This window comes from the organism of the source record quoted next, unplaced genomic scaffold, assembly GCF_019419815.1.
Source record: "Pyrus x bretschneideri cultivar Hongxiangsu unplaced genomic scaffold, Pyrus_bretschneideri_v1 Contig21, whole genome shotgun sequence".
NCBI lineage: Eukaryota > Viridiplantae > Streptophyta > Magnoliopsida > Rosales > Rosaceae > Pyrus > Pyrus x bretschneideri.
The window spans coordinates 6,008,393-6,027,906 of NW_025999513.1; the positions used below are offsets into that span (position 1 = coordinate 6,008,393).

The 19,514-nt window shown below is 37.5% G+C and overlaps 2 protein-coding genes across 2 annotated transcripts; both read right to left on the reverse strand.

Annotated features, from left to right (window-relative positions):
- Positions 1–9,362: 9,362 nt before the first annotated feature.
- On the reverse strand, positions 9,363–10,586 carry LOC103959340 (GATA transcription factor 15). The gene is made up of 3 exons (XM_009371692.3): positions 10,169–10,586; positions 9,941–10,072; positions 9,363–9,852 (listed from the first exon to the last, which is right to left on the reverse strand). The coding sequence occupies exons 1-3, from the start codon at positions 10,187–10,189 to the stop codon at positions 9,595–9,597; spliced, it is 411 nt and encodes a 136-aa protein (XP_009369967.2). The 5' UTR covers positions 10,190–10,586; the 3' UTR covers positions 9,363–9,594.
- A 3,715-nt stretch (positions 10,587–14,301) lies between these two features.
- Positions 14,302–18,469, reverse strand: LOC125477417 (importin subunit alpha-2). The gene is made up of 11 exons (XM_048584496.1): positions 18,096–18,469; positions 17,844–17,940; positions 17,636–17,727; positions 17,407–17,538; positions 17,116–17,301; positions 16,860–17,023; positions 16,698–16,776; positions 16,035–16,163; positions 15,429–15,556; positions 14,964–15,338; positions 14,302–14,834 (listed from the first exon to the last, which is right to left on the reverse strand). The coding sequence occupies exons 1-10, from the start codon at positions 18,303–18,305 to the stop codon at positions 14,966–14,968; spliced, it is 1,590 nt and encodes a 529-aa protein (XP_048440453.1). The 5' UTR covers positions 18,306–18,469; the 3' UTR covers positions 14,302–14,834; positions 14,964–14,965.
- Between the last annotated feature and the right edge of the window lie 1,045 nt (positions 18,470–19,514).

Genomic DNA, 19,514 nt, shown 5'->3' on the forward strand with positions numbered 1-19,514 from the left:
CTGCGAAGAGGATGGTGGCAATGATGATGATGAAGGTGGCGGTGAGTTGGCATGCTCTGGTCTGCTTCATTGGAGGAGCATTTTTGGGGAGTTCAGCAACTGTAAAGTTAGAAATTAAAAATCAAATTATTATTTTTTATTATTTTATAATAGTAATTAATAATATTTTAATAAAATTGACTAGGCTATTAGTTTTAGGGGTGGAGATGCATTTGGTCTATTACTGTTTATTGGGGTCTATCACTATTCACTGAGTGGATAAATGCGATGGGTGCTGGCGCATTTGTGTTAGGGGGGAACTGCTCTAAAAATTGACATTTTTGAAATTAGAGACTAAATTTTGGTTATAAACGATAAAAAGTCGTTTAGGGTTACGGGGTAAGTACAAACAACGTAGTTTTAGGTTTATTCAGTTTTTTTTTTTTTTTTTGGAAACTGGAAATATCATTGACTAGGGCCGAAGCCAAAGAGAGTATAGAAAGCCACACAAGGCTAACAACATTAGACATGAAAGCAGAGAATAAAGGAAATAAATTACGACACAGAGGAGTATAGGTGTTACCCTCAGACCCACTTAAACAAAAGCTAGCTTGGAGGGCATAGTAGCCCATCCTTGTTCATAATACGGACAAACGAAGATGGGGGTCGTTGAACCCAGACTAAGTTGCTCATCTCCGCACTAGGATGCGACACTACATAATCCGCCGCTTCATTGGCTGATCTTGGCACCCAAGACTAGACACACCAATTGAAAGCCTCGCCAACCCCACGAATATCACACAACACCGAAAAAACCTCCCAAGATCCATGGTCAATGCATGCATTTAGCCATGATATTATCTCCTTGGGGTCATATTCCACCATAATACTATGGAAGCCCCACTGTCTTGTCATCACACATCCCTCCAAAACACCCTTCACCTCCGCAGCCAAAACACTTGATGCACAGATCTTCCTACGTACCACCAAGAAGCAAGAGGTCGAATCCCGTATCACGACATCAATATGGCAGTACCCATCCACCCATTTCCAACTAGCATCCATATTAACCTTAATTACACCTTGCCCAGGAAAAGACCAAGGGGTATTGATACGAACGCGTGGACTCAATGAAACCCGCCCACAACTAACCCCTGAGTAAGTTTCCAAGAAGGATAAAGTAGCGAGGGAAATGGCAAGCACAGTTCGCGACAGGGAAGGTTGCCATGAGTTAAAAACCGCATCACACCTTGCTTTCCAAGTAAATGCAACCTATGACCTGATTATCCTCTTATCTTCTACTGGTCTCATGTGATCGTTCCAAATATGTTGAAGCCATGAGTGGAGTGTAGATACCAAATCATTATCAATCTAAAGCCCAAAGCATCCCCAAACCAAACCCTATCCACCCAAGGGCAGATGAGTAAAACATGTTCAATAGATTCCTCCCACTCGGAACACAAAGGACAAATAGAGGAAGAGACACACCTTTGTCGAAATAAATTCATCTTCGTAGTAGTAGCCCCCTAAAGAGTCTTCCACAAAAAGTTCTTAATTTTGGGAGGGATCAGAATCTTCCATATACACTTCCACACCCTTAAATCAACAATTGATGAGGAAGAAGGGCAGAGACTCCGAGACCTGCGATTGATGTTATAGACCTAATGATGCCCAGATTTGACTGTGTATCGTCCCCTTCTATCAGTCAGCCAAACCAGTTTATCCTTGCCCCCAACCACACTGATGGGCGTATCCAAGACTGCCCCTCTATCTCATTCCGCCATTTCCATTTCTATGGAATCCAATTGCCAATCCCGAGAAGAATGATCAATAATAAAGAAGACTCGGCGTGAGAGATCCACGTCGACCCCTGGAACCGGAACAGGGTGTCTGGAAGCCAAGGATGGGATTCATCGATCAACCCAAAGCCAAGTATGCTCACCACTCATAATCTGCCAGTAAGCTCCCTTAGCGATAATATCCATATCCATGAGGAGACTATCTTAAGCTCAAGAGGACCTACCCCATTTCTGAGCCTCAAAGAACGAGCAAATGGAAAAATATTGCTTTTTGATAACTTGGGCCCAAAGTGAGTCGGGATTGTGAATGAGACATCAACATTGCTTAGCCAATAATGCTAGAATAAATTCTTTTAGGTTCCTAAAGCCCATGCCCCCTCTTGTTTGGGCAATCCGAGAGACTCACGGCTTACCCAGTGGATCTTCCTTTCTCCCACCTTTTGCCCCCACCAAAAATTAGCAACAACAATGTAAATATCATTGCAGATATTGTTGGGGAAACAAGAGATATTCATTGGGTAGGCAGGAATGGCTTGAGTAACATCTTTGATTAAGTACTGGTTTGGTATTGAGATGCTTTTATAAAAAATGGGTATAAAAAAAAAAAAAAAACTGAGCTTAAAATAGTGTTTGGTAAACACTTAAAAACAGCTTATTTTCACAATTTTGGATGAAAAAAGCTGAAAACGTGAAGCAGCAAAAATGAGCTTATTCTCACAGCACAGCAGAAACAGTTTTTTTTTTCAAAGCACGGTAATAGCAAACTAGCCTTCAAACCTCCATGTTGGCTTGGGAGAGAAAACTTTGCTTCCAGCCCTGAATCTTAGCCATCACCCTATCTTTTACGAAGGCCAAAGCCTCTCGTTTAAACCTTCCCCAGATTATCAGAATACCCAATAATTACCCGGGTCCACCACTTGCGGCATACCTAAAATATCGCACAATTCCTCTAGAAGTTTGGTCAGGGTGTTACCCCCAAAAAATATAGAGGATTTTTATATGATCACTTCCTGTCTCAATGCCAAACAGTATACATTAAGGATTTAGACAATATTCTGGCAGTTCAACAGAGAAACATGTAGAAATATTAGGGTGTCGTTGACAAACAACAAATAGGAAATAGGAGGTCCATGTATACTGATCTCAACACCCTCAAGGAACCTTCAGTCAACTGCCCACTAGATTAGGCACGAGAGAACATTCGTGACAATAAGGAACATGTACAAAGAGAAGAGGATCCCCATGTCGAAGACCCCGGGATGGTTCGAAGCGCTTCCCCAATTGGCCGTTGATAAGGGCCGAAAAGTCAACAGAAGAGACACACCTCATCACCATATTTATCCACCACCTGTGAAACCCCATCTGAACCATGACTGCCTCGAGGAAGTTCCACTCAATCCTATCATATGCCTTGTTCATGTCAATTTTCATTGCTAGCTCGAACTTCGTTTTAACTTTTCTTAGCTTGAGGAGGTGAAAAACCTCATGTGCTACAAGAATATTATCTTGTATTTGTCTGCCCTCAACAAAAGCATTTTGTGAAGGGGAAATACGCATAGGAAGCCAAGGTTTTAGCCAGTTAGCCAACAATTTTGAAAAAATCTTGTAGAAGTAGTTGCACAGGCTAATCGGACGAAAATGGCCCACTAACACGGGATTTGCCATCTTCAGAATAAGGACAATATAAGTGGAATTGAGCCTTATAGGATTCTCCTGCCCGATCGCAAAATCATGCACCAACCCATTCACATCATCTGCAATACACTACTACAATATTAGCTTTAGGTGTCGGATGATGGTGGTGGTTTAATAAGCCATTATGTCGGATAAAAGATATCTGACACATAATTCAGTTAGTGTCAGATAACAATGAAATCATGTTGGTTATATCCGACATAAATTCCTGGTGGATATTTAGTGTCAAATGCAACCGCCATAAAATTATTATAACTGCCATTATTTTTTAATTCATTTTTTTTATAAATATTTTTAACAGATTCTGGCGGTTTTTAAGTTAATGATGGCGATTATAACCGACAGAAATTAACTATTTTATTATTTTACGCCAAAAAATTTTCAATTTGTTGTTCATTCAGATTTCTTCTTCTTGCTCATCTTCATTTTACTCATTTCTTTCTCTTCATTAAAAGAATGTTGTTTGATGGAGATTGTTCCTGAATCTTGTTACAAGGTTAAAAAAACTTATAAATGACTTGGGTCTGACGTATGTGAAGATTGATGCGTGTCCCAATAATTGCATGATCTATTGGAAAGACACTGCGGAGTTGACCGCATGCTCAGTTTATGGTGAATCAAGATATAAAAATGCCATCGTTCCCCCAGTATCACGAGGTTTGTGCATCGATTCTCCTGGGCATCACGAGGCCGCTTAGCTCTTGTCCACTCGCCAAACCCTGCCGAGCTACCACGGGTTGGTTAGGAAGAATATTCGAGATTAATATGGCCTATTCTTCCACATTTGTAGCAAAAGTCTTGTAGGCGTTCATATCAAAATTCTACCCAGGAGTCAATCACCCTCGATCTTGGAAGCCAACACCTTGTAATCAAGGATTTCACGGTATCCACCAGAATCTTTACCCGTAGGAAGCCCATTGCCTTCTCCAAATTCTCCATCTCCAAGAATTTGCCCACCTCATTTGATAATCTCCCTGCACTGGCCTTCGTACACAGGTTTAGGGGAACGCATCTGATTTGCACTCAGAACGGGACCACCTTTAGCTTAATTTCCTCTAGAGATCAATTGCTTGGCCATCGTTTTAATGAGAAATTTTGGTTCATAATCACCCAGGGAACCAAGTTAATGATTTGATTTGCTATATCCTCATCCTTAACGATGATGATAAATGTATTTCCTTGGACCCAGTTGATTTTTGCCTCCCTAATCTCTTTCCATAAGCTCATGAGAATATTCTTGGCACCCCACTTGTTCAGGGGTTTATCAGTCAGAGTTGCTCCCACTAGCTTCACTTCTTGCTCCATACTTGAGATCCCTAAGGACTCTTCCAATCGCACCACCAAATCTTCCACCCCTACTTGATCCATCTCCAAACAAGTAAATCAACAAAAGAAGACAAGTAGAACAAAACACGCCCAAGACTGTTTCTGCACACCTTTCACTCTCTCTAGATGGAATAATCCTTGTACTCCAACAAGTACCCAATACAGATAAGGATTCTTACCCAGAAGCCCTGCAACATAGAATGTGTGTAGTACAAATGTTTTTGGTCTTTTTCCTTGGCATAGAGGCTCGAAACCTTCATAATAAATTCAGAAGTAGGGGTTGGTTCGCCATTCATCCCCCACGCCATCAGATCTGGTGGTTAGGGATATCTTTCCTCATAAAACCACATAAATACCCAACCCAGAGTTGGTGAAGGCATAAAAATGAAACCAAACAGAGGTATCAGGTTCGATTAAACCAGGGTATAATTAATGAGGTTCCCAGGTAAGTTTGGAAGATGGTGGGTGAGAATTAAGTCGTCGCATTTGGAATGGTAGAGTGGCACAAGATAGCTCTCACATGGGGCATAACGCTCTCATAGAGGAGATAAAGTTTTCCGAATAGATTCCATGAATGCCTTTGTTGTAGGTTCTCCGAATAGATTCCATGAATGCCCTTGGTTTGATTTTTGGACCACTGAAATCGAAACCAAACCAATACTTTTGGTTTGATTTTTTAATTTCAATTCGTTTTTTATTTTTCAATTTTTCGAACCCAATCCTACTGAAAATAAAAAATAAATAGATTTTGGAGATCAAAATCTGGCTGACCATGTCTGCTAAATTAACAAACTTCCTTTTTCTTCAAGGGGTTATAATTTTCCAATCTTTTATAACAATTTTTCTTCAATAGTTCATACTACTTAGTAGACTGCACTACCGAATACAAACCCGCTTTGTGAATGAATATATTGAAAATGTGGACCTTAAAAGAAAAGGGAAGATATATGAGATAGATAAAATGCAGAAAGATGTGGTTGTAAACAAGTCAGCAGCAGATTTTGGGATTTTGGATGGTGGCCCAAGTGAGAATTGAAGGGACAAATAATAAGGGCAAACAATGTGTTGTATGGATCAGTACAAGTATGGGGAACAAATGGGTTTTGGGTTGGGGGTCCAGCCAAGTTGGCATATGGCATCCTAGGCTCGAGCACTCACTCAGGAAATGGGGAGGATAGACATTGCCACTCTATCTACATCATAGAATCGATTAGAATTGAACACTCACTAAAATGCATATGCATGATTCTTTCATTAAATGTAAAAAATATTTTTTGACGTAGAAATTGTTACGTAAACATGAATTCTTTCAAGTGAGATACTTCGCATATGTGTTAATTAAGCAGAAATGACTTCTTACATATCAAATCTGAATAGTGTAATTTTTAAACGATACTAGCATCTTGTCACACGCTTGCACGTGTGGTAATTGACTTTATTTATTTTTAAGAAAAGTAATGGACTTACTAACCACCCTCCATAATTTTGTATTTTATTTTATTTTTCTGAAATTTTAATAAGAAAATGACAATTTGGGTATTATGAAAGATTCACTATTTTTGCCTTTTCCATATAAACGTACAAAGGTTTAATTTTGGGCCTCTTGATCATCAAGAATAAGGCCCACTTATGGACTATGGGATTGTCTCAAAACATTGACCTTTGAGCTTGAACTACTGCAGACCAAAATGCCTTGGACCACGATCTCATTTTCGCCCTTATGTCTTCCTCAAATTTTAATGTCTTTTTAGTTGGGCTTAACAAGAGGGGCATTTCACAGTATGAGGGAACCCGTAGTGCAAAGGGGTCGATCATGTTTAACGAAGAAAGAGGAAAAGCCTTTTTTTGGGGATTCGGGAGATCTCGTGATCATGTCCGTTTATCCTACATCATAAGGTCAGAAATCATTTGAAATTTAAAATTTAAAATTAAATATAAATAGTACCTAACGAAAACTGACCGTATAATGTACGATGAACGACCATAATCACGGGAGACCCGGACCTTCTTGCATCCTTGTGTGGCTTCATCCGTAGAGCCGCGTTTTTCATGCGTTCGCCAAATGGTCTGTCATATGCGTTTTCACGTCATCTAACATGTATTGCTGCACTCGAAGTTTTCTTCATACATGACGATCACAATTACAGAACAGTTGCTTAGATGTGTGATTTATGTGACAATTTTCAGCATGAATTGAGTATTTTCAATTTTGTTGGAGATACACTAAAATGATGCGTTTAGTTCAATTGGTTCAAAGGAAAGAAAAAAAAAAAAAAAAAAAAAAAAGAGATCATAAAATATTTATGCAGGTCTGCTAAATACGCAACAAAAAGTAAATAAGAATATTGAGTACCTAAATATTAAGTTAACCATGCACCATCTGGCAGCAAAGTTGTCTAAAATAATAGTGTTGACATAAAAGCGGGGAAACATATTTGGCTGCTGCGCTTAGCTTTAAGCATATTGTACTAATTCTTTTGATAGATTTAGTCTTATATATATGTCCACCATGACATATGTCACAAAACAAGGAAATTATATATAGTAAAGCGCAATGAGAAAAACATTGTTCCTAAGTACAATTTAAAGACGGAAATGCCTCCCGTTTTACTGTTCCTCCTCCTCTCTTTTTTCAACCTGCACAACGAAAATGATAAAAATACCTTTGTCTCTTCAGTAGACTAAGTCTAAATGCTTCCACACCATTTCATCCATACGCATATTTTCTTTTCTCGCCTTTTCGTTGCTTCCTCCCACACCACTTCATTCTTGCTCCATTACGAATCGAAACTAAAAACTACTTATCCAAAATTTCTCACCGTTTCGTTCCTTCCTCGTAATAGCTAGGTGGTCAACTTGGAACATTTTTAGGCAACATCAAACCGTCCCAAGCGCATAATCTTTATACATTGTGTATGCATTCGCGGTTTTCAATTCAAAATGTACGATATAAGAAGGAAAGTATTGCTTTGACTCATCTACAAGAGAAAAACTTACATGAAACAAGTTAACATATCTCACGTTGTAATTGCGGATTAAATGCAGCTTGTGTAGGTGCAGTGACGGCGGCGTTGCTTGATAGGGTGGCTCACAATATAAAACAAGTTACTGCAGGATTTAGCTTTTGGAAAGAAAAAGACCAGCCTTTGATTTCCTGTCTTTGTATTATGAGTCTGACTAGAAAGGGCTTATTCACCAATAGTTATGGCGCTACAAGGATCTTGCTTCTTCATCATATAACAATCATGATCAAACCTAAATTAGTAATTACATGCATGCATGACACTGCATTTCATACTTTTTGTTAATCACCTTTTTCCATCTAATTAATTTGGTATCTAGGCTTTCTCCAATGGGTTAAAAAATTTAGAGTTAAAAGTCATATTTGACTTAATCGCTCTCATGTGCACTTGAAAATTTGAGACTATATATGACTTTGAAGTCAAGTGTCAATGCATATTTGATTGAAGTTTAACTCTCACGTTAAAGTGGGATCGTCATTGAATTACACACAAAAAAAAATTATTATTTCAAATATTGATGGCCAGCTTTATTTATTTACTGCCATGATTCAATGGCATCTCACAAAATTCTTAACGGCTATTTTATTTCAAATTGCTACAATTTTTACTTCCAAAGAGTTGCACCCTTGCATGTATTCATTGGCCATAATCTTATGTCTTGCTGAAATTTAGTAACAAAATTATCAATAAAATGCATACCTTTCTTTTCATTCAAGGTACATTCAACCCGATTAGCTTCATCACAGTATGAATTTGATCTTAGTTAAGCACTTGTGGAATCGGCGAGGAAAACTCCGATGATGGTTTTTTATGTCATAAAATAAAATGTATGCGTTATGGTGGTTCATGATTTGAAGTAAATTAAAAATAAAACAAACTTTAGCTTGTGTTCAAATTATGTCCAATGCATAAGAGTTAAAAGTTAAAGGTTAAAATATGCATTAGAAATGAAACAACTTTGAAATCAAATATAACTTTATAACTTTTAACTTTAGGCTAAAACATTAGAGATAGCCTTAGACTAAATGGTTTCGAATTGACTAATATACAGGCGCTCGTTCGGGATGTTTTATCAAGTTGACTATAAGTTCAAATCTCGTGCCCCGTAACTTAGATTTGTTTAAATTATACATCGACATTTCTTTCTTGTTTCATCTTCCTGAAAAGTCACATAGATGTTCATCAACGGTCAACACTTGCTAAAAATGCTAAAATCTTTCGACTTTCCCTCTACTCGATCTAATTCTCCCTCTAGAAACCAAGAAAAGATCAAATCCTTTTCTGAATTTCCCTCTATTTGTTCATAAATTTCATTTCCCACCGAAAGTCTTGTACTCTCACCCAATTTTCTCAGTTGCCAAACAGAATAAAAAGGGAAATTTGCAGGAAAACATTCCCATTCAGTACGAGAGAGCTTTCATTTTGCACCTTTTTAGTGGGTTAGTATTTGTTGATGGGCCAAAAGGAGAAACAAGCATGAAAGCGACAAAAAATTCTTGCAACATCCACATATAACAAAGTGAGAGAAAACAGCATCAAATACCAAAGCTAGTAGAATTATGTCAGCAAAATTAGAACAAGATCTTCCAAAATTCTTACATTTGCTCGATCACTCTCAAAAATAAAGAACAAAGTAAATTTCCACTAATAAAAGAGACAAGATAACAGGAGGAAGTGGGGGTGAAATTACACTGAAAAATGGAGGTTAGAATTGCCATTTCTCCCTAATTAATTACTTATTACTTATAGCTTAATATTAATCCTAACATAGGCTAAGCATAGACAGAGCCATATGAGAGGGCCATCAGCAGAACCGCCGCTTGTTCCTCCTCGCCGAGCTTCCTCTGCTGCCTCTCCACCGTCGATCGCTGCATCAAAACCTCCCTTCCCAAAGCCAACAGCCGCTGCTTCAAGCCGTCGCGGAGCTGCTTGTTCTTCTTGCCCTTTTTATCGTTGGGGTTTTCTTTGTTTAATCCCAAAATAGCCCTCCTCTTCTTCCTGCTTCTGATCCCGCACGCATTACAAAGCGACTGAAAAGCACAAACAATACACGAATCAGATCAAAACCCAAAAGAGGAATTTAAAACATAATCAAGGGCTTATGGGTTGTGAAATGACCTTTGGGCCCGCCGGACCGCCTCTCCACAGAGGAGTTTTGGAGGTTCCACAGTCGGCGCAGGTTTTCTTAAAGCCTTCCTCCGAGGAACCGGCATCTGGGGTTTTGATAGTCATTTCCTCCGACTCCGATCCCTGCAGAAAACACAGAAACCCGATCCGATCAGTAACTATCCGGATCAAAATATAAAAACCCAGATCAAATGAAAGCTCTGGATCAAATAAACTCACTTTATCGCTTGGATCCAACATTCTGTATGAGATGTTATGAAGATCTGAGACAAACCCAGTTGAGAACGAGTAGGAAATCGAACTGGGTCGCGATCAATTTGATCGAATGGTTTCTGGTCAAGTAAGAAGCTTTAGTGACTCAGAGAACCCAAGCTACGGAAAAAACAGAGGAACAAGAAGGAAAGAGATCGATCACAACTCAGAAGCTGAGATCAAAAGTGCTTATAGCAGCTTTTCGAAAAAGCAGAGTGAAAAAATAAAGCAAGCAAAACAGAGGAGGCTAGCAATGGAGGCGTGTGGTGATTGGGATGAAGAGGCTAAATACTCAGACTGAACTCACATGCGGTGAGAGAAGGTAGAGAGAGAAAGGAAGAGAGGTAGTGAGAGAGAGAGCTGCGCAGTGAGAAGGGAAAATGAGGAATCAAACCGACCCACACTCGAACGCGCCGCGCAGCTGATCTGAAAATTGCCCCATTATATAAATGAGACGCGAAACCCTAGCCCGGGTAAATGGAAATGACAAAAATACCCACGGTTGTGGAAGAAACCACACATTTGATCCAACGGGAGGCAACCGCGCCAAAAGGTTGGTGAATTGAGGGGAAAAAAAGGGCGCCACATTCCGAAATTGGATTTGGGATTTGGAAATTTTTTTTTTTTTTGTTAAATTAAAATAATTATTGTTGGGTTAAAGTGGAAAAGAGAGAGGGGGATGAGGTGGTGAGATTGTGGCGGGAGCGAGTCACGACTGAGTCAGAGAGATTGTTGGTTCTGCACCGTTGGATAGGTCAAACTTGCTTTTGAGATTGGGGGTCTCAAACCATGTTTTTCGTTGGCGGCAAATCCAAATTTCTATAAAACTTAATAAATTAATGATGATTACCAAAAATAAATAATTAAAATTAAAATTGATTTTAAAGCATGCCACCTCCTTTTTTGGGATTTAATTTCAATGGGATCCCTTCAATTTTCCATCCATTTATTGTTGTATTATATAAACTGAATTTATATACTAAGGTTAAGTGAATTGAATATTGCCGGGAAGCCATTCGATGCCATTTCTAATTCTAGTTTCTAATTTACTATGAGTTTTTGAATTTGAATTTTCTTCCCGTTGTTTGCTACAAAGGATATTAAATTATGATGGGAGTTACTAATTACCTAGTTATGGGATAATTTATTTGAAATATAGTCTTTTGACAAATTTTCTCAAGCTCAAGTAATAGAGAAATTTTTCAGTATATTGAGAACACGGCCTGCTACACTAAGTGTTATAATACAGTTGAATGAAAATTTCTTTTTCAAGTTTCAAATGAATTGTATTATTATACTCTGTATACGAGGTCGTGTTCTCAATACACTTAATCATGATTAATTTTATAAGTCCACTTGGGTATTGAGCAATAATCAGTAAGAATTGAATTCCTTGCAATGGTTGGTAATTGCAATTGTAAAAAAAGAAAAATTCTCTCAAGGTAATGGTAAAGCAATGGCAAGAAAATTGTGATTTAGAGCTAAAAAATGTGTTTTTTGCATCACTTGTAATGTTACGTTTTATACAAAATGTAATATAAAAATATGATATCCGTAACATTACTCATGGAACCCAATACATAATTTTGTTTGTTTTTGGTGAAGGGTTGAGGAATTTGAAGAAGCATGGGGAAAACTCTAGAACTAGTCACTATTGAACAAAGTCGGCGAGTGGCCGTGGATAAACCAAGTAAGCTCCCTCAAGCCACACGTAAAAGATGAGCTTTATTATCCTCTTAATCTCATCTCATTACCACACTAATCACAAACCAAAACTCACACTAATCACAAACCAATAAAAAAGATTGGATGAAACGAAGGGAAAAGACCAAAGAGGGCCTCTTTTGATCCCTGTTGGCAAGGCTTGCATAGATATTAGATAGATCATAGATAGGGAATTAGATTCTCTCCGGATCCCCGCCTAGAATTTCGCAGATCAATGGATATTAACCGTTTATCAAAGATCGTACGGTTACAATTTTTTATTTATTTATATTTTTCATACAAAATAAGACTACTTTATTTTTTTAAATATAAAAAAAATATTTAATTGTAACCGCATGATCTTTGATGAACGATTATTATTCATTGATTTTCAGGATCCCCAGCGAGGAAATCCAAATAGGATCTAATTCCCATGGATAGGAAGGAAACAAGAGACAAAAATTTGCCAGACAGACAATATTTTAATATAAAATGTTATATGATATTACGAAGGAAAATGAGAGGTCCTGGTGATGGGCCACCTTTTGTTTCTTTCCACCACAACCCAATGATAATCCTGGACCACACCACACACACATTTCCCTATTCACTTGCTTGCTATCCTAATTTCAACTTTTTTTATCCAACTCTTCATTTCCATTTCTTGCTGTTTTTTTCCGTGGTGGTAGGAAAGTTGGAAGCTCATATGGTTAAAAGGAATTTAATAAGCTCATGTAGTGAAGCTTGTTAGGATTAAGATTTAAAATTTGAAATTTCGTCAATTTTCTGTTAATAATTAGCATGTGAGTCATATGTATAAGGTTAAAACGAAACTCTATGTTAATTGTTAGCATGTGAGGCTTATATGTGAGACTAACTTTATAATTTTAGTCTCATATGTGAGTCTCATGTGCTAACAATTAACAAAGAGTTAACGACATTTTCAATTTTGAGCCTAACTCCTAACAGACTTCACCATAGAGATTTAAATCCTTTTTTTTTTTTTTTTTTGCTACATAGATTATTTTTCGATAACCCTGTTACCACGAGGCTATTAATCAAATTGAACCTTGGTTCAAAGGTTAGTGACGTTTTGGTCTATTTATTAAGATAATTGAACAGGTTTAGTAACCTTTTACAAATTCCTACACTTTTGTCTAGTCTAACAGTTGACCCATGTTTTACTTACCTGCATAGAGCCGTATACATGACAAACAGATCAACACTAGGCTATATATGGACAACAAATAACAACTTTAATAAAGATGAATAATAACTTATATGACATTAATCTAATATTCATATAAGCAAAATATAAGCTTACCGAGTGTTGTATTGTTTAAAAATAATAGCATTAGCTTATAGTTTGACTGAGTGAAGACCAGTAGCATAACATTCTGAAACTTAATGGTACTAAACTGTCTTATTACAAAAGACATGTCCCAAATTGTTACCTGCCTCAAAATACAAAGGTAAAAATGTAATTATCCCAATTATATATTGCAGAATCAGCATGCGTGCTGCTAGGCTAGGTCAATCTTCAAATTCCCAATGATGTTACCATACAGACAAATTCAGAGAGGTTTTTTACTATTGAATAGCGAGCCCAAACAGTCGCTCTCTTTATGCTCTTGTCTGGTGCAAATTGCAAGAAAATGAAAAGTTGGGCTTCTGAAAAAGGCAGGGAAAGAACATCACAACAATTCACACGCCCACAAAAACATAAAAAAGAAAAAGAAAAAAGCAGGGGTCATAATTAAATAAGTGTAATGTAAAGGAGGTTAATTTTGTTTTAAACTAAATTTATAGATGAAAATGATGTGGTTGTAAATGATATATTATAAATCAAGTGTGGATTAACGTAATTATTTCTTATTAACGACATATCATTTGGTATGCAATTTAATTTTAAAAATTTAATCTCCTTACCATTATTTATAAAATAAAATCACAGTAAAAATATCGGTTCGCTGGTCTAGATTTTCGTAATTATTTCTTATTAACAACACATCATTAGGTATGCCATTTAATTTAAAAAATTTAATCTCCTTACTATTATTTATAAAATAAAATCGCAGCCAAAAATTTAATACCCTGGCCCAAAGGGTCTATATAAAAGACCGAGATTCTTCAAAGATCATCTAACAAAACCAAGTGGACAGCAGGACGCTGAAACTAGTTGCGAACTAGAGGTGAAACCAACACTTCGTACTCCAATCTAATTGTATTCCTCTTCACTTGAAAGCAAACGAACTTGTGTTTGATTCTCACCAAAGGCGAATCTAAACCAAATTATTATAGTTGACCCATTGTAAAGTTTAATTCACTCTCTCACATCTTAGTGTTGATAATATTGTTTGTTCTACACAATAAAACAAAAACAAAAAAACTAGAGGTGAAACCTAACAAGGCCCAAGCTATAAAAGTTGGAAATATGGAAAGAATATAATACAATAATCACAATGTCATATTACTAAAACACCCCTGATCATTTTCCTTGCAATACACCAGAAAATGAGGAGTTCAATTCCATATTCACTCGACAAGGCAAAACAAATCATCGACTCCAAATTATAAAAAAAAAGATCGGACTCAATGCTGCATTCAAGAAAACCCTCACCAGCACATTCGTTCAAGGGCCCTGTTCACGCAGCAACGAGCCTCTACGACACTTCCATAGTATTTCAAGGTACGAGGCAGCGATGATGACCCCTCCCGACCAAACGTCATGTGCCACAACTCAATCTCTTCTTATTCGGTCATAGTAGAATATACTGACCTGACCCACCCTTGGCATCTCTGACCACGATGGTTGCCGGACCAGACTGAAACCAGACACTAGAGATGCCGCCGACCCACTCCAACTTGACCAGACTTGACCCCAAACTTGACCCTCATCAGAACTTCTGCTCCATTCAATTAAAAGCCCCTGCAATTTTCGGAAACCAAAACAGTAAATAACAGGGAGACAATTACTTGTTGAACCAGTCACCGTGTTTAGGATAACCATCAATCGTTACATGCCAAACAACATCGAACTTGGATGGGCTTTGCATACCTTCAGCTAAAGTTGAATCCACCAGATGGAACCTGAACCTCATTCCCTTCAAAGCGGAAGCCTTGCTGGGTACCATCTCCTGCTGGTAATGTCTCTTCGTCTTCCTCCAACCAATATGTCTCAAGAATTTTTACAGACTTCTCATAGATCTCAGTGTTGTCGTGACTCTGTAGATTTTCAATCTTTTCTAGACCCTCAGCATCATCAATCAGCTGGGCATACAAGTTAACTTCTCCACTGTTACCCGCAGCTTTTTCAGCTTCCCCAACCTTCAGAATGTTCTCCAACCCTTCTAAACAGACAGTAACGATCCTTGGATCAGGGCATACAAGAAGATCACACAATGGTTTTATACAGCCTTCGCCAACCAGGTACCTGACACACCATAAAGAAAAAATACACTTAATATGAACCCATACTAGAGAACCAAGAGGGCTTGGAGAAGGAAATTAAGAGATCACTCACTTGATTTGATCAGGAGTTCCACCAGAAGTAGCATTTGAGATTGCCCATGCAGCTTCTTTCTTTATGTCAAACTCAGCATGTTGAAGCAAGTTGACCAGAGGACCGATCAAACCAGCTTCAATTACAGACTGCGTCATTTTTTAGAAAACATGGATAAGAAAATTTCATGAACACAGTTGCAAAGGATAGGTTTTCAAAAGAGTCACTTCTATAAGACATGATAATTGAAACAATCAACCTTTGCATACTTGCAGCATATTATCTACTTAAAGCTCCCACATAAACTGAGATTCTCATAGACTAGTCTAGTATGAAGAACTTTTCCCCCAAACTTAAACGGAAAAGGTTGATACTAGGAAAATAAAACCATCAGTCTCAATGTTAGATTGGACATGTCATGTTAAGAACTTAGGATAGTAGATACTGACGAAATGCTAAAACGTCCACTCAGCAAAACCCCAATATTCTAAAAAAGAGATATATTGTAACATGCATAAAACAATACACAAGAATACTCTGAGAACATACTATAAGAGTGTAAAGCCATCAGTAGCCAATATTAGCGATGAGGAGAATCAATACAATAACCTATTTTACAATGATTACCTGTATTTGATCCCTATTTCCAGCTGTAATGTTTGAGATTGTCCAGCAAGCTTCTTTCTTGATGCTCTTTTTATGATTATGAGTCAACAGGCTCAGAAGGCATGGGAGTGAACCATTGTTAATAATACACTGAAGAAAACGATTGCGAGTCATGATCGTAAAAAATAAAATTAAAAATTAAAAAAAATGGATAGCAAGTTGAGATGACAGCAAAGATGACATTACATAATGGTAAAGTCAGATTAGTAATTAGGGCACAATTAATAGCCTAACGATCACCATGATTCAACCACAAAGGGATTTCTTTCTCATTAAGTCATTATAATGGTCTATACCTAAAACAAAAAATCCTTCAAATTCATATGTTGAACACGCATAAGATGTAAATAAGTTTATTCAGACTTTCAGACAATCTGTAGACATGTTCACTAGCATCCAATATGTGTATGACATGACCGACATTGTTTTCCAATTAGGTTCTCTGTTTACCATAATTTCAAATTACTGAAAAATGCTTATTTTGACGTAAAAGGATAATTAGTTTTAACTGCATCAGGTAATAGCCTTGAGTTAAAAACGATAAATATATGATTCTAAAACATATTTCATAAATAAAACAAGTAATCAAAATGTAATTGAAAAACAAATTCAAGGTCCTGATACCTGAGTCTGAAGATCATCTCCAGTCACAATATTACCAACAGTGCGAAGTGCCGGAATGAGAACAGAAGGAGATGGATGTCTGAAACAAAAAAAAACAAACCATCAGCATCATGGGCCATAAGAGAGAAGTAAAAGCACAGAGATCAGGAGTGTAACACTCACAAGAGGAGCTGCACAAGTCGGACGCAGACACCTGCCTCAATCACAGCTTGGATTTTGTCATTCGTACCATCAGAGAGATATGAAAGTGCCCAGCAGGCATCTGTCAAGACTTCTTCATCATTGGAATGAACTAAACGTTCAAGAGCTGGAAGTGCTGGCTTCACCTAATAATGAGACACTAAAGCTAATAAAAATCCGGAAGAATAATCAAACAGCTTTTTTGAATACCAAATTTTGGAAAGCACAAGACACAAACCTGGTCAAATGGAGGCTGTGGCTTGCCCCTGCAAAAGTTAGACAGAGTCCATGTTGCATTTCTCAGCATTGAAAGCTTTGCATGCTCATTCAACTGAGCCAGCAACGGCATCAAGGCTCCACTGCCGAGGACAAGATCACGGCATCTAGGGGAATCACCAGCAACATTTCCCAATGCCCACACAGCCTACAATTTCAGAATAAATTTCAGAAAGAGCCCAGTATACTCTATGTGGTGAATTACAATCAATACACTGACCAACAAACAGAGCCAATAAGTATTAAAGTATACCTGCTCCCTAACATCATCACTCGGAGAAGCAAGAAGCTTTACAAAGATTGGGACTGCCCCCTGCTCAATCACCACCTTGGTGTTCTCTGAGGTTCCTGACGCTATGTTTGTAAGAGCCCAAGCAGCCTCAAACTAGACAAAATCAAATAAATCAAATAAATCATCAACACAAATAAACAAAAGCACAGACAATCATAAATAACAATGCAACACAGAAACCAATTCGAACCTGAAGTTGTGGAAAATCCTCCCTCATGAGGAACGCGACAAAGCGAGGAACCACTCCAGATTGGATAACTTCCTCAATCGGAGGGCTTCGTTCTACAAGTTCAAAAAATAAGATTATAATCAACACTACCAATTTTTCATGTACACTAAAAACATTAAACACAAACACAAAGGAAACAACTCAAAGAAATCTTAATCACGTAAATTACCAATCGAAAGAAGTTTTCTGAACTGCGTAGTGGACTCCAGCTGCAAATTGTTGTCGTCAGACCAAACCCCAGCAACCATGGCAGGAAGACTCTCTAACTGCAATCATATACAAACCCACATGAGTACCAATAAGTTGAATTTTACCCTATTGCTCAAAACATTAAATCAAAACCCTAAATGGCTAAAGTCGGATCCATTCAAATCCATAATTGAAGAGATCGGCGACGAAAAATCCCTAGCAAAACTATTACCTTCTTCTCGAGATTTGAGGGCTGGAGAGATGGCGCGAACTGCTGGGCTTGGAGGCCTTCGCGACGCTTCTTCAGCAAGCTCTCTTCGCGCTTGCTCTTCCGGATCTCCACCATGTTGTCCTCTCTCCTGCGACGTCCCTCCTCGGCGTCCACCGCCACCTTGTAGCGGTTCCGGCGGACCTCGGTCCTCGCGCTCGGCCTCAGCGACATGCCGTATGATTTGAGTACGTCTAACAGGGACTGATCGTGCTCCCAATCGGTCGGAGACGGAGGAGGAGAGCAACAGAAAACCCTAGAAATTGGACTTCTCTGAGGGGGGGACTGAGGGAGAGAGAAGGGTTCCTACAGGCCTGATTCGGGGTTTGAAAGAAATTATATATTTTTTTTCCTTTTCGGGATTTTATAAGAGAATTTATCATAAATAGCAAAAAATTAGCCTTTAATTTTAAGAAGTTTTAACGAAGTACTCGGTATTGTTTACTTTTAACGAAAATAACATTTTTACTTTAAAAAGTCATTTATAGTACTATTCACTTACAACATTTTTTTTGTCATTTTAATTAAAACTCAAAAATTTCAAATATTTTTCATTAGTTTTCCTTTAATTTTAAATATGTCAATTTTTATAAAAACTTTTAAATATATTCAAAATCTCACTTAAATAGATACAAATACCTCTCAATTTTAAAAACAAAAAAACCTTAAAAACCAAAACCCTATTAGATGCGGAATTAGAAAACCTAACGGCAAAACCCTAGACGTAAGAAACAGTGAAGACATGTGCATAAGAGAACGAAGGCATCGACTGCTAGTAGGATACAATAGAGACTTGTGCAACCCTAAACGACGGTGAGTATAGATGGTTACTTCTCTTACATTTTTCCTTGTCTACGTTGTCTCTTTGATCTTGTAGTTTCTTCCTTCTGAATGCAAACATAATCTGGCAAACATGTTTAAAGCAGATTTTTGGTACAATAGTTAATAAAATCGTATTATAATAAGAACCTACAAAATGGACCTACTGCCTTTTTTTTACATGGTTAAAGCAGTAGTATCGTATCCCAAATTTTGTTTACATGGTTGAAGCACTTTTTTTTTTTTTGGCATTTTGCATTTTGTTTGCTTGATACGATAGTTTGATTTTTGTATTGTCTGGAGTAGTTCATCACATATTAAGAACCTTTTATACAAAACAATTTGTGCAACATTAGTTTATTAGTTTATATTTTTTGTTAGGCTTTGTGATTGGAACTATCTGTTTATTCAATTACATGTTTGCTTGCATATAGTTTTACTTTTTCTTACTGTTTTGCGTACTGTTTTGTTTATTTCAACTATCTGTTTATGTCATTTTATTTTTTATTTTTTTATTGTTTTGCTTATTTTCATGAAAATGTCTAGTTTGACAATTTTGGTGAA

Coding starts and splice junctions, on each gene's coding strand:
- LOC103959340 (XM_009371692.3), bottom strand. CDS start 10,189: ATGTTGGATCCAAGCGATAAA. Junction 10,073..10,168: donor TGTTGGATCCAAGCGATAAA/GTGAGTTTATTT, acceptor TGTTTTCTGCAG/GGATCGGAGTCGGAGGAAAT. Junction 9,853..9,940: donor GCGGTCCGGCGGGCCCAAAG/GTCATTTCACAA, acceptor TGTGCTTTTCAG/TCGCTTTGTAATGCGTGCGG.
- LOC125477417 (XM_048584496.1), bottom strand. CDS start 18,305: ATGTCGCTGAGGCCGAGCGCGAGGACCGAGGTCCGCCGGAACCGCTAC. Junction 17,941..18,095: donor CCTCAAATCTCGAGAAGAAG/GTAATAGTTTTG, acceptor ATATGATTGCAG/TTAGAGAGTCTTCCTGCCAT. Junction 15,339..15,428: donor GGAACTCCTGATCAAATCAA/GTGAGTGATCTC, acceptor ATGGTGTGTCAG/GTACCTGGTTGGCGAAGGCT.